General features: G+C 37.6%; 1 protein-coding gene across 2 annotated transcripts; it reads left to right on the forward strand.

Moving 5' to 3' along the window:
• The first annotated feature begins 5,233 nt into the window (after nt 1–5,233).
• LOC111345400 (uncharacterized) lies at nt 5,234–14,864 on the forward strand. 2 transcript variants are annotated; one of them, XM_088747177.1, is made up of 7 exons: nt 5,234–5,313; nt 9,407–9,749; nt 9,836–9,985; nt 10,631–10,753; nt 11,243–11,368; nt 12,398–12,916; nt 14,097–14,864. In XM_088747177.1, the coding sequence occupies exons 2-7, from the start codon at nt 9,425–9,427 to the stop codon at nt 14,441–14,443; spliced, it is 1,590 nt and encodes a 529-aa protein (XP_088603303.1). In that variant the 5' UTR covers nt 5,234–5,313; nt 9,407–9,424; the 3' UTR covers nt 14,444–14,864. The 2 variants fall into 2 exon arrangements, with proteins under 2 accessions (XP_088603303.1, XP_022808409.2); XM_022952674.2 differs by lacking the exon at nt 5,234–5,313 and having other exon boundaries at nt 8,515–9,749.
• The last annotated feature ends 586 nt before the right edge of the window (nt 14,865–15,450 follow it).

The raw sequence follows: 15,450 nt of genomic DNA on the forward strand, positions 1-15,450 counted from the left end.
TAAGGTGGTTGTGGAATGCGTCAATTTCGTCGTGTCGAACGGCGGTGAATGTGTCGTCAACGTAGCGTAACCAAAGCGGTATCGTTTGTCGGCAAGTCGAAAGGGCGCGTTCCTCGATGTTCTGCATGACAATTTCTGCTATAACAACAGAAACTGGAGACCCCATGGTAGTGCCGTGTAACTGTTTGTAGTGTTTACCGTTGTACTGAAAGTAAGTAGACGTTAGGCAAATGTTTAGCAAGTCCATGATGTCGTCTGTAGGTAGCGGTAGTGGGTCCGTAGATTGTCGGATTGCAGTCTCAGTGCATTGTAATGCTAATTGAAGTGGAATACTTGTGAACATTGATTTCACATCAAATGACACTAGTTTGTAGTCGTCAGGTATCTGAACAGTCTTGGTAGCGTTAATGAAGTCTTCAGTGGATTGTAGTTTATGTCTGGATTTGTCGGTTAGCGGTTGTAGTATTGTCGTCAGGTACAATGTGATGTCAGTAATCACATTGCTGAACACCATCGACTTACTAACCACAACATTGACTGGGACTCTGCGCAATGCCTAACCTACAGCACTGACTATTTTCAACGACTGACTCTGGAAAGCTGGTTTACTAACTTAGAACAGACTCCCCTAAACAGATGTCAACAACTACCCGCCCCATACAAACAACTCATTCACGACATAAACATCACAAACGACCGAAAAAGAACGACCTAACTTTGCCGACAGATCGAAACAGACCAATCACGACCGACTTACGTCACTTGAGTCTTACAGCCAATAACATCACGGCAAAACCAACCGATCATTTCACACGAACTGGAATAAGAACATTCTACTGACAACAATCATTCACTTGACTCTAATGATGACTTCCGCACAGGTTGTCGAAACGTCAGTCACTACCACAGACAACAGTCCTTCTCACCCGGACGATCAGACTACACCTTCACATGTTTACCCCTGGGTTCAAACCATTTACTGCAGATCTGCATAAAGCGGTACCACTGCCCACCGTTTAGCCACAGTCACAGTGTAGATATTTCTGTGCAGAGCTTCGAGCAGTTGCTGTGTTCGAAACTCCTCCACTGGGACTCCCCTGGCTTTGGCCTTATTTCCGTTATCCATGCGTCTTTGAATCTCCAAATGCAAATGTCAGATTGACGCCGCTTTCAAACAGTTTATTGTCTGCTCCACGATGTTTAGGAAACGACTGTAGGGAGGAAGCATTTTAAGCTCCGTGTTTGGTGTCCTCGTTTGTGCCAAGAAGCTGTCGAAACACGCAACATCCATTCCGCCAACAGCTGCTGAAGAAAACGCAAGTCCATTGATAGGCGTAATTGCCATGGTCACGGTCGAGTTTCGTGCACGCCGGCCACGCACTTGACGGTACGCCCTCTCTCCCAGCTGTGCTCTACCGTGCCTTCTCGCCGTCCAGATGCTGTAGCTGCATTCGACGACAAACACACAGTGGCGCATTACGGCATGGTTCCTGAATCAAGTGGCGTAATCGTCTCGCTTGTTCAGCATATCACCTCTGTTTCAGTCAGCAGGAAGGGGCCTCGCAAGTTTCACGGTGCGCTCATGGATCTCGGGTTTGAGTGGTAGTTTATCCGACCAGGTGTGAGTAAACAGTTTTCGTTGATGATTTCCTCTAGGCAGTCTCTCGTGTTATCATCCACCAGCACCTTGTTTCTACCTCCTCGTGAGCTCTCCTGGATCCTGCCCTCTCTGCTGTAGCGCGCCACAATGCCTCTTGCCGTTGATCGGTTCACTCCGAGCGAGTCCGCGACCACAACATAATCTTCGTCCTCGTCCTCAAATCCTCTCCCGATTCTCTATCTGCTTTGGAGTAGTATTCGGTTTCTTCCAAGCGAATTAACCGGACGAACGCTACTGAATGTAAATTCAGGCAAAATCGGTGTTCATTTGAAAATCGCTACTTGTATATTGAATATGAAAAACACTGAATTGTTTGTACAAGCGCATTGATAATTATCTAGCTTATTCATACTAATGCCGTCCAGTAATGCTATTGAATTGGAAACAGTGTGATAAGAATGTTAATGAATGGTTCATGCACTATATTGTTTATGTATTGTCTCTATTGACTTTCAAGATGGTGTAAATGACTTGAACGTTAGCACAAATGAAAGTATCTTTTTCTCTTTTCTTTGACTCATGACGCATAAGAATGCCCATAATTTCTATTGAATGCTGATTAAAAGGCAAAAATCGTTATTGAATCTTGTGTACGCGCAAATGAAGGTTGTCTCTAATGATTGTATTTTCATACAATTGTTCACCTTTTATCGCGAATGAATGCGTATCTTCTCGTAATGAATAGCAAAGGGTGTAGTACATCGCAAATGTGTTATGTACCTGCCATCCTCTTCTACAACTGCAACGTGTACGTTCGCATCAGGAAATAAACTGAATAAAATAAAAAAAAATTTCCAAGATAAAAAAATAAGTGAAAAAAAGTCATGTTCAATAATACAAAATCTATTTGAGTCGAAAAAGCACATTTCGTACTAAATTGAATTCTATACTGTGGATGCAAAGAAATTCAACTCTTTAAGTTATAAAAAAACACTTTGCTGTTAAGATTTCTTAATAATTCGTGGCTCTAACATGTAAAATGGTCTAACATGAATGTTTTATATTTTTAGTTTTATTTCGATGGTGAATTGAATTTGTAAAATGCATTTTGTAGCCAATTGGTAGGGACAAATCTCTTTTTTGGAAAGAAAACTGACCTTAGTATCATCAGTCAATGAGCCACTCGATAGAATTATATACCAGTAATTGATACAAATCATTCTGAGTATCAGATGGCGGCCATGATCCTAAGAGGTATGCGGCTACAGGATATAATTCTTGATGAAACGATATTTTTCAATATCTCTTTCTTAGCGCAGACTCTGAAACTAATATCCACTTAATTAATTGGGTAGATGTTTACTCAAATATTCAAACAAATATATGCAAAACATCATTTGCTGATGCCAGGACCTGTTTTTGCTAATTTCACGTCGGCGTTTGAGAGAAAATTCGCACACGCAGGTTGATTCAACCACGTCCGAACAAGTAATAATAATAATAATAATAATTTTATTTATATAGCGCTAAAATCCAATAATTGTCCAAAGCGCTACCTAATTACAATATAAGATATAAAAATATATAATATAAAATATCTACAATATACAATATAATTCAAATATAGCCTAAGTTATCTACTATATAAATCAAAAACATCTCAAAACAAAACGAATCTCATAACCTATATGCTAACTTAAATAAAAAAGTTTTAAGGGATTGCTTAAAAGTTGCCACTGAAGCACATTTCCTAATCTCTAGAGGTAAATCGTTCCACAATTTAGGTCCTGCAATAGAGAAAGCTCTGTCTCCATATGTTTTTAATCTGCTTCTTGGAACCACTAAATATTCTTTACATGAAGAACGCAATGACCTAGAGTATGTTTTAAAATTCAAAAGGTCAGAAATATAGGAAGGTGCAAGGCCATGAAGGGCCTTGTATACCAATAAAAGGACTTTAAAAGTTATTCTAAACTCAACTGGTAACCAATGAAGATCAATTAAAATAGGAGCTATATGAACATGCCTCGGTGTCAATGTGACAACACGAGCTGCAGCATTCTGAACTGCCTGTAGTCTAGCTAACAGATACTTAGGAAGGCCATGTAATAAGGAATTACAGTGATCAATTTTCGAACTAATAAATGCATGGACTAAGATTTTACATGTATCTTGGCTTAAGTACTTGCGGATTTTAGCAATATTTCTCAAATGATAGAATGATGATTTACAAATGTTCTTAATGTGCTCCTCAAAACTAAATATGCTATCAAACTGAATTACGAACAGAGTCACGAGGTGCAATGCACTCAGAACCAACAGTAATGTGACCGATGTCAGGCATGGGATGGTATCTGGAACTGATGACTACAAGGTCCGTTTTGTCCTGGTTTAGTTTAAGATAGTTTCTTATCATCCATTCATCAATGTCCCTCACACAGCATTCCACTCTCAACTTCACTTGTTGGATGTCATTCAAGCTGGTAGATTTAAAGGTAATATATAATTGGGTGTCATCAGCATATAGATGGTATGATAGTCCATGATCATTTATTATGTCCGCAATAGGTGATGTGTATAACAAATACAACAAAGGGCCCAGAACTGATCCCTGAGGGACACCACACTTCAGTGCACGTTGTGAAGAATGACTATTCCCAACTTTAACAAACAGCTTACGTGAAGACAGGTATGATTTCAGCCACTTAAGCACAGTACAATAGTTTTAACTTCAATTTATCTTATATAAGTTTCCCTTTCATTATTAACCTTACATAAGATTTGTGGTCCACGTAGATGCTCTAATTCTAATCAGCCGTGGTTTTTAGCCTCTAGCAATGTTAAAGAGTAGTCACATTCCGCGTCACATTTTAAAATGAAGACGTATAAAGCAAGTGCCTAACGCGTCTAAAACGCAGCGCATAGACGGGTTCATAAAAACTACCAATCCATAACCACTCGAATAATAACTCATCTTAATCTGTTGATTCTGATCAAAAACAAATAACAGCATGGTTACATCGCGCTCTTTCTGAAACAAACAAACAAACAAAAACATCGAGACAAACCCTGCATCAGGGCCGCACGCGATGATGCGAGCGAGGCTGGAAAAAAACACTTCTAATTCCTTGTGTGAAAGTGTAAGGAATAAAGAAAAATGGCGGCAGTTATCTAGATAAGGAAATAAAAAAGAAAAAAAAAAGAAAAAATGCTCAATGACTAAGTTATTGAAGTGAGACTGAACGGGATATAATCTGGCTGTCAATCAAGACGCAAAAAAACCCACTTTACGTTCGGTCTCTATGTTATAACATAGTTACAAATACTTTTCCCGGCCTCCTTACAGTCAAAAAGAACATTTTCATAGCTTTGTTATGAATAGAAAAAGCAACGAGTTCTGAGACATTTAGCAAGAATAGAAAGAGCAACAAATTCTGAGGCATTTTGCAAGCAAAATAAACCTAAGTTTCCTTATTAACATTGTGAAAAGGATATCTTGTTTTCAATTTCAGGCAAAAGGAATATTACTCTTGGGTTTCAGCCAAAATAGTCTAAGGTAATAATTATGGTGGCATTTTTAAGACAGGTTTTAAATGCGGTATCATGTTATATTGCTTTACCGTTACAGCATTTAAAATTTAAACAAACATTTCGTTTTCAAAGGTCTTTCTATCGATCTTGAAAAGTAAAGAAATACTGCGATACTCCCTCAGGTACGTAAGTCCAAATCACAAGTATCTTCTGGCTATGTTGTCTAAAGATGAGACACTTTTTCACTAACGGGATCATTCTTGGCAATTTTCATTAGCATTGACTTGTGCGGAAATTTTTCGCTTTATTGTAAGAATAACATACGTTCGGATCAGGAAGAGGAGCTACTCTCAAGCATATAAATTTTTAAGAAAATTGAAATATGAACATAGGTTTTCAAGGAGAAAACATTGCGTATTTTTTAAAGAGCTGTTTGGGTAGCATCTATCAAAGTTGCGTTCATCCGCTATTAGGGTCTCGATGAGGTTAACCAAAAAAATTAGCCAAAAAATTAGCCTTAGGCGTCAGAGTTTACAAATTTTAACTGTTAGTACTAAAAAAAAGTCAAGGCAAAAAACGTCTCCTATTTTCGATGCCATTTGGGTTAGCCGTTAGTCTTTAAAATGACCATCACTCCACTGACACCCTCGGCAATGCGGAAAGGTCTCTAAACCATTCGAATTGCTTATATTGGCTAAAAATATAGATAATTTAGGATCTGATAAAACAGTAAACTCATCCTAAGCAGCTTTCTTAGCTGTAGATTTTCGATGAAAAGGAAAAAGCTTTGTTGCTTAAAAGTTCTTAATAATTGATGACACTAAAATGCAAGCAGGTCTAACAATTCAAAATAAGTGTTGATGTTAAACTAAACACCTTAGGAAGTAATGAAAAGCAAAAGTATTTGCAAAGAAAGAAATTAAGTTATGATTATTAACCGTAAATGATCCCTTTAAAGTTGGAATATTTGGGGAAGCCATATCTTAGGTTGAATTTGAATGTGAATACGGATTAGGCAATATATGTGAAGATAAATGAAAACATTCAATTCAATATTTTGGTTAATACATATAATTCTAAGCATGGAATGGTGTCGAGGAAATAAGAAGCACAGAGACTAGGGAAATAAGTGTGAAAAATGAGCTATTATTTTTCCTTCTTAGAGACTCGGGACTTAATTTTCTAATGCAGTTGCGAATTTCCTTACTTTAATCCGTAAACAAATTAAAATCATCATCATTAATGCATGTAGCATTCAGAAAGCAACGCCTCTCTTTCATGTTTTGTGTTCTGTTTTACGCTTTATATTCTTTTAGGCATTTTGCAGAATGCTTTGCAATAAAAGACTGAGAGGAAAACTTACCTTGAATTCCTTAATTGGATCATCTAAAATAAGAACATTTTTGCCAAGAGGTGTGCTGATAACGAGAGATTTTATAAGACATTTGAGGACAGAAAAAAAAACACTATTAAACGGCGTTTTGGCGGCGACAGATCAGCAATATCAAATGCAAACTGGACAAGATTGTCAATGTTAAGATAGAAAACGAAGGCGTGATACATAGCATGGAAATGCGGAGAACAAGGTTAGTTTCTGTTCCTTAAAGATGATAGCAAAGAGGGTCCTGATCCCGTCTCAAGCACAAATTTAATAAGAGTTCACATTTCACGTATCTAATGGGGAATACTTTAAATCTCTCTTCTTGTGTTCAAGGTTTAAGGGAAATCTCGGGTTTTTAATAAATGAAAGAAAAATTTTCATAGGTCACATTATTTCAGGAGGCAAATTACGACTCACATTGGTTCATGAATTCATGGATCACGTTAGCCTCTCTGTCTCATTCCCGCGTCGTATTAATTTAAGTTGCCCTTAATCATGCACAGGGTATATGCTCTCTAATTAGCAACATCTCTGAAACTAGGCACCCAAACCTTCCACGGCATTTGTGCAAGATCACTTGGTTCTTGTCGGAGTATTAGTGCTCTTAAATGCGATAATGAAGATGGCGGCTCGTGTAGCCTATATAATTCGCATCACTCAAATTACCTTTAGATTCAGTGCAAGGCATTTTTGGTTAACTAAGGGTTAGGTGCGTACCACTTCGCTTTGGAATAGTGTTTCTATGAGAAGTTTAAAACCTTTATCGGTCAATGAATACACGAATAGTGACATTTTCTAGTTACTCACAATTACCCACAAATATTAACTCCTACAATTTAACAGGAATCTGAAAATATGAAGGCGCACCACTCATTCAGTTTGGATTCGAGTTCGCTTTTTATTCTTCGAAATCGACATTACACCGACGCAGGTGCGAAATTTGGCCGCAAAACAGAAGAAGATGACAAGACATAATTTGCTAAAAATTTCCCATTATCATTACGTTCCCGAAAAGATCATTTTCCTACATTCGCAGAGGCAATGTTATTTATAAAATCATGATAACATGCCCTGGATACTCACAACATTACCAAAAATAAAACTTTCCTTTGCTTTTCGTTATGGGGAATCTGGTACTAGACCCAAACAACCGATGTTTAATCACTAATGTAAAGTGGTATGAAGGCTAACTTTTGGTAAATTTTGACAATCTAGAGAATAAAACATCTCATAACAGATTTGTTGCAATGACTTCAAATTTTCACATATCATATATGGTGATATGACATTTATGGAAATTCATGGATTTAAGGGTGTGTCTAAAGGCAATTTTGAAGAACAGTTTATCTAAATACGAGCAAATATAATGTTTCTAAAAATAGTTTGGCACATGGACAAGGAAAACGGTAATGAAGATTTTTAGCACAGTCCGCCAAAAAATACTTTATTTTGACAATTTTATCCTTAAAAAATGAAAAACAATTAAGGCTGAGATCCAATGCCTTCTCATTCGGTCAATTTGTAAGGTGCCGTGGCGGACTGTGCTTTAAATGTGCTTTAAATGTGCTTTAAATTCTCGTCGAATTTAGTTTTGGTTGGCCATGTTTTGGATCATATGTGTTAACTTCAAATAAATACTCTTTAAGCCTAGTATTTTCAAAACAAAACAAAACAAAAGATAATTCGGTGGGTAAAAGCTGTTAATAATTGATGACATAAGTCTACAAGTGGGTGAAATGGTCTAAAACCAATGCTGGAGTTTTCAATTTTTAATTGCGATGCTGAACTGGATTTTTGAAAATGTATGAGCCAAATGATAGAAACAATTTTATTGGAAAGAAAGTAACAAATTTTAAAATCATCAATCGTAAACTGTTATGTTAAACTGTATGATTTAAGAAGTATTCGGCTTGACATAGTTGTAGCCAGTCGATATAATTGTATAGTCGATACAAATGATTGTTTAAAACATAAAATGATGGCTACCATGTCACAAAACATTGCTTTTATAGGACATGATTCGTATTATAAAATATTTCTTTGGTTTTTCCCTGGAGACTTATACCTTAATATACCTCTAATTAATTGGGTGGATGTTTATTCAAGTCTACAAACAAATAATTTCAAAACACAATTCGTTGATATCAGGACCTGCTAAAGCTAACTGAATTATAGATACGCTTTTGAGAGAAGTTTCCTCCACGCAGGTTTGATGATGTTAGACTATACACAAGCTTGAACTTGACTTTACTCTTGAGCACGCTCCGTTTTGTGCTGAGTCATAGTCTTAGTCAACTATTGAGCAAGAAAAAGAAAAACAAGATTGAGAGATTCACGAAACAAAATCTTAAAAATTATGATTGCAAAAAATCGAGTGTACCTTTTGTAAAGTGAAAATCAACCCGAAGTTTTCACATAGAAAAAATATGTCTCACATTTTTGTATGGTAGTGTATATAGCGGGTCAATAGCGCATAAACTGGCTCATGAAAAAACACTACTTTATTTAGATATCTGTCTCTTTTTGCATGCTTAGAGCGACTACCGTTCGCTATACTTAGTAAGACATGTTTGCCGTTCAGTAATGGCATTTAAGAAGCTTTCCTTGACCATTTCTAATTGGGAAATACGTAACTCTTTTGATTTAACCATGTACGCACGTGAAATGAAACTGTTTTTAGTATCCGTTTCCTAACGACACGTGTCATATTTCACGCACGCCTTTTCGCATCAAGCTTTAAATTTGACGTGGGCTTTTCATACCGTGCGTCTTGCGTGTATAAGATATGTCATACTGCTTAAAACAAAGTAAAACAATGCGGGCTTCTGCAGTCTGTTCTGTACAGGCCACATAATTCAGTCACTATGCTCTAAAATTTCATGATTTCACTACAGGTGAGATTAATAACTACAATGGGTGCCCAAGAGTTCTTTTACTTACCAGCTTTTGTCTTCCTGTTGCTACTGTTTCATCCAGTAAATACTCAATACCATCGTGATACACGCGAAGTCTCTTTTTTTGGTATGATGCTTCAAAACAACATCTTTAAAACAATCACTGGAGCAGCACTCGGTGATGTGTGTTTGCTGGAATGTTATCGTGACGTCAGATGCCAAAGCTTTAACTATGTATTCACCCAAGACAAATGTGAGCTTAGCGACCGCACGAAGGAAGCCAGGCCTGAAGATTTTGTACCCAACTCTGAGAGATATTACTTCAGGCGAGATATGAAGAGAGGTGAGCATTTAGGTTCTTTTGTTCAGCTAACTGTCTTAGAGGGGAGAGAAATCAGGTTTTTTTGTTTTTACTTCCTTGTTTTCTAGCTCATCTCGGTTCCATTCTAGAGCTGCCTGCAGACTCATGTAAGGAAATCAAGTCAAGTGAAGGTGGACAAGCTGTCAGCGGAAAATACTGGTTGAATTTCATCAAACCTGACACTCCTGTCTTGGCTCACTGTGACATGAAGACCGAAGGTAGAATGAGACAGTTTAACAGAACGCATTTGCACTAAAAAGGATTGTATTCCTGAAAAAGACTGTCACTGTCAAAGTGTTACTAACCCCCCAAATTGTTTTCGATAAAATTAATCTTTTTGTCCTATTAAAAACAAAGTCGAAAAACTCAATGCCGCGTTTATTTTAGTTATATTTCTTATGAATTTTCAAATATCCTTCATGTTAACGACCGAGAAATAGGGGTTAGCTCATGACATCATCCCGGGAACCGATTCGACATCATTCACATCATTTAGTAAGAAAGCAGTCACGCTACAAATTCGTAAAGAACTAGGGAATTATGCCCGGAATGTGTGTTGTTGGAGACTGCAGCAGTACAGCTTCCTTAGAAGAAGGTTCGCTCTTCTTACCATCCCGTATTCGGAGGACAACCGCCCTGAAGCGAAGAAACGCAAAAATTAATAGGTCGATTTCTCTTACATGTGTTAATGGGCTGGCGTGACTCCCGTCATTCATGAGCGATTTCATGTATTTAGTCGCACTCTTCGTAGTTGTGGTTGTTATTTATTTATTTATTTTTCTTGACTGTGATAACTTAATTGACAAGATTTTTTATGAACAATGTATAATTTTGTTCTAAACTATTTGGATATTCATTGACAGATGCTGACGAATGTAATGCGTCCATTAGTGTTTGTGATGTGAACGCTAACTGCAAAAACACTCTGGGATCGTATCGCTGCTTTTGCAGAGCCGGTTTTTCTGGAGATGGACATACCTGCAAAGGTGGGAAGAAAGTTAAAATACTATTACTCCATTAGAAACACGATCTGAAACTTTTTACGGCTTGAGAGTATTCTTTCAAATCATAGTTCAAGATGACGTATTGTTAGTGATCTGATGGTAAAGTTTTTTAATCCCTTTAAACGAGTTACGCCCCGGTATTATAGAGTGATTCATTTATTCGTAGACGTTGACGAGTATAACGCCTCTATCCCTGCCTATGATGCCAACGCTAACTGCAAGAATAACGTAAGCTGTGTTCCCCCTGAAAACCATATGATCCCCTCCAATATCCTCTCCCACGTCCCCTTTCAGTGATAGTACATAATTACTAGTGAACTATGATTCAGGGGAAGAGTTTCTAAACTCTGACTAAGGGTTAACGTTCGAACGCAAGTTTTAAAAACTTTACATTATCAATTCATTTGATAAAAACCGAATTTGAACAGTCTTTAAAATTCAATAATACATAACTATCATATTCATGAACAGATGTTGACGAGTGTAATGGCTCTAACCCAGTTTGTGACGTTAACGCTGACTGCAAGAATACTATCGGCTCCTATAGTTGTTTTTGCAAAGCCGGATTTTTTGGAGATGGGAAAAATTGTAATAATGGTAAGGATTTAAGTGGTAAAAGCAGAAGCAATAAATGTTTGGTGTGGTTGTAACAAAGAGCATTCTGTCATAACTTTCATAGCAATTTTAGATGCTATTTTCCCTCGGGAAGTTGTCACCAGGTAAAATACTTTTTACGAAATCCCCAAAACACTTTCACTGTTGCCAACTAAGTCAGTAAAACAATAACACTTTCATGGGTATATCAATCCATATACTTGTGCGAACATTATAGGGGGAAAAAAAGAGTCATTAATATCCCAGAGTTTGACAAATTGATGAGGTAGTCAATTTTGAGCTAGTTTGATATCCAGGTGGCTTTTCGCTCACAAAAAAAAAAAAAAAAAAAAAAAAAGAAAATTGTGCGAGTCTGTAACAGCATTTAATCATTCAATACAAAGCATGCACTCTTCTCTTCCCGTATGCATTAGGAGACTTGAGGTAGGAATGATATTTTACTCTAAAGCGTTCATTTCGAACTTAAACCAGCGTCAAGAGAACAATGACAAAAAGCTATAAAAGAATTCTGAAACTCATATATCTGAACTGTGGTTATAGAAACGTATTCAGTTTTTGAACGATCCTCGCAGTCAAGAGTACTATTTAAGCAGTAGTGAAAATCAGACCTGAAAAAATTCAGGCCTGTACGGGAGTCGAACCACTGACCTCTGCAATACTAGTGCAGCGCTCTACCAAAGAGATGGGAAAAATTCAGTGCTATGAACTTATCAACTGAGTAGGGGGACCGAACGGTAAAACATTTGGCTCATCTCATTTCTATTCCTTTCTCACACGGAAACAAAGAAATATTTTCTGGGAACATATCGGCTTAGAAGAGCACTTGACAGTTTATACTTATATTCTATCTAACGGAAAGCAATCTGTTCAGATATATATTTTAAATAATTATAGGAATATAGAAGATACAATTATCCAACAATTGTTGGATCATTATTTCTCTACTGCCGTTCGAGATTAGAAAAACTGCTGCTTTTTCAGAATTTTAGTATCTTTTTGTTATTTCTATAGCATTTAGGGCCATCTTTACAAGTCTTGGAGCAAGTGGAAGAAACGGACCAACAACATTAGGTAGTCACTACACAGGTCAAGATCACGACGGACAAGTTGTTCTGTCTAGCGGTATTCAACAATGGACTGTGCCGTACTCTTGTGACTACAGAATAGAAGCAATAGGAGCTGCAGGAGGGTACGGACTACGCAGTAACAATGGTCAATACCGAGGGAGAGGTGCAAGAATGATCGGTACTTTCTCCTTAAATAAAAGTGAAACCATCCAAATTATTGTTGGTCAAGAAGGTGGAATCAATAACGTCTCTAACTCGGCTGGAGGCGGTGGAGGTACCTTTGTGGTGAAAGGAAACAATAGCCCTTTGATAATAGCTGGAGGTGGAGGAGGGATGGAAGTGGTCACCACGAGACATGCAGGATGCGATGCTAGCACGAGCACCGCAGGGAATCCTGGTTACAGGTCATGGACAGGAGGGAGCAATGGACATGGTGCACAAGTTGCTGATAATGGTAATTCAGGTGATCAGGTTTATTGTGACAACTGTGACATGTGTATTTTTCCCCAGTTTTACTCGTTATTGTTATCGTTGTTGTCTTTGTCCTCGCCGATCTTTTTTTTCTCCTGAAGATAACTTGTTAGTCGGACCCATCGTTTTAAGGTTAATTCTCAACCTTGCGGGAGTAATTCGGGAGAACATTCGTAGGTGCTTTATTTTCACTAAAATCCTGACAAACCATGCATCAGACGAAAGCTTAACAAATGCAGTCTAAGATAAGAATATAAAAAAGCGAGTTTGTCCTTTAGAAAGTGTCAGGAGTCGGTAAGGCTGAACCGGCCGGGTTCTTCTATTGAATTTATTTGGTATCGGATCCCGCAGCACAAGCAAAATAACTGTACAGTTTTATTCACAAGGCGCCAATCAATAAAAATGTCTCACGTTTTTTCGATATTCCGATTGATATTAAAGATATCGGCATCTAAAGTTGGAGTAAATAGCGAGGCGTGTTGCGTAAATGGACGCCATGGGACAAATATTTCAAATACCAAAATTTCCCAGCATCTGTTCGTTCGTTATTATTCCTTGAATGTTTTGGCGAAATTTGATGGAAATCGGTCAAATATAAATACCCTATGCACTCGCTCACAGTGGGTGTATTCCTCCCAGAATCGAATGAAATCGCAAACCCAAGGGACAACAGGACTAATGGGACGATGGGTCATAATTTCCAGGAGGAGTAACGCATTGCAGACATGTTTTTTTATCTTAATCGCTCAGTGGAGTGTTGGGAAGGACGATGCAATGATGAGAAAAGTTGCTAAATGCAAAGAAAAACCCACGGAAAAAACGGAAAAACCTTGAAATGTGCTTAGAGGCATTAATAAGAATCGACAGATAAGTTCTCAAAATTACGACCCGAGGCGATTGTTAATGTTTTCGCAATGTTTTTTTTTAGTTCATCCATATTAAAAACAAGAGAATAATTAATGTTTTTTTTTTAGTTCATCCATATTAAAAACAAGAGAATAATTGGACATATTGAAGAATCCAGTGATTATTTTGAGCCTGGAATGTGGGGTGGACGACTTTGGAGCGGAATCAAATCAGCTATCACTAACAGATTATATAGGAAACCTTAAAGGGGAATCGTGTAAATTTTACCATGACTGGTCATTATTTGTCCTTTTTTTTAATTTTAGGAGGTGGAGGAGGCGGTTTCTACTCCAGTGGGAGAAGTTCGCGACAGTTTGGCGGAAGCAAGGGAAATGGTGGAGAAGGTGGCAAAGGATTTCTTCAGGGAGGAGTTGGTGGACGATCCTGGTATAACAACATCGATGGTGGTTTTGGAGGGGGTGCTGGTTCGTATGGAATAGGCGGAGGAGCTGGAGGCGGAGGTGGTTACTCTGGTGGAAGCAGCGGAGATAATGAACATGATTCCTGTGGGGGTGGGGGTGGATCTTTCAATGCTGGAGACGATCAGCAAAAGGAATGTTGCTATCAAACTTCTGGCCACGGTCAAGTGACCATTACTTTATTGAAAATATGAATAGGAACCACCCGTCAGATTGATAGAAAATGAGCTGCCATCCCATTGTTTTTCACCTTTTAGACTTTCCCTCTTTAAGCTCACACTCAATTTTTTCACGTAACTTTCTAACTAGTAGGAGGACTTTATTTTGCTTCACAGAAAGAAAACTGGTACCGTGAAAAATTTAGATAATTGCTGTCTTAAAGTAATATCTTAGGATGGTGCAGTTAAAAAAAATAGACGTTGCACGTGGAAAATGGAACCCTTTAAGCAATCTCTTCAACAGTTTGCAAAATGAATTTTAGTCATATATACTTCGTTAAGGTTTAAACAGTAAACAACGAAATTTCTTACTTCCCAGTGTTTTAGGCTCTGTAGAACAAACATTTTTTTTCTTAATGCATACCTAAAGAATAAAGGCCAATATCATAACCTGTTATTTTCAGTAGTATTGTTATCATTATTATTATTGGTTTCTTTGTTTACTTACTTAGTCCGTGGGCCAGGCCCCCCCAAAAGTGACCTTTCAATACCCCTCTCGGAGACAAATGTTATCATATACTTTTGAAGACTACAATTACTCTAGTTTAATATTATGTTGGAAAGCAGGGCCCTATGGTTAGCTGAACAGGTATTATCATGCAATTAAATGACGTCACCCCCTTTTTAAGAGTTGACAGTAAACAAACGATAACTGTCTAAAACTATTCCTTGGAAGCGCGTTAACCGTTCTTTAATGGTATTTTGTGTATGAAAATGATAGAGGTTTCTCTTAGATGAGTTTTTAAACTTCTGACTTTAAAATTGTTTGAGTTTCAATGTTTTTTCCATGGCAACGCTAAAATGTACTTCGGTGTAATACAAAAATTCTGAATATTTTTGTTTCATGTTTTTTCTCGCAAAATTCTCACCAAGTGGAAGAAGAAAAAAATAAAAGATTCACAGCCAACAGTTCTGTTAGATACCATCGCTACACAGACTACATATGTTCATTATTATCCTCATGCCATCTTGGATCCGCTATG

This window comes from Stylophora pistillata, chromosome 2 (assembly GCF_964205215.1).
Source record: "Stylophora pistillata chromosome 2, jaStyPist1.2, whole genome shotgun sequence".
NCBI classification, from domain to species: Eukaryota; Metazoa; Cnidaria; class Anthozoa; order Scleractinia; family Pocilloporidae; genus Stylophora; species Stylophora pistillata.

Coding starts and splice junctions, on each gene's coding strand:
- LOC111345400 (XM_022952674.2), top strand. CDS start 9,392: ATGATTTCACTACAGGTGAGATTAATAACTACAATGGGTGCCCAAGAG. Junction 9,986..10,630: donor CTGTGACATGAAGACCGAAG/GTAGAATGAGAC, acceptor ATTCATTGACAG/ATGCTGACGAATGTAATGCG. Junction 10,754..11,242: donor AGATGGACATACCTGCAAAG/GTGGGAAGAAAG, acceptor ATTCATGAACAG/ATGTTGACGAGTGTAATGGC.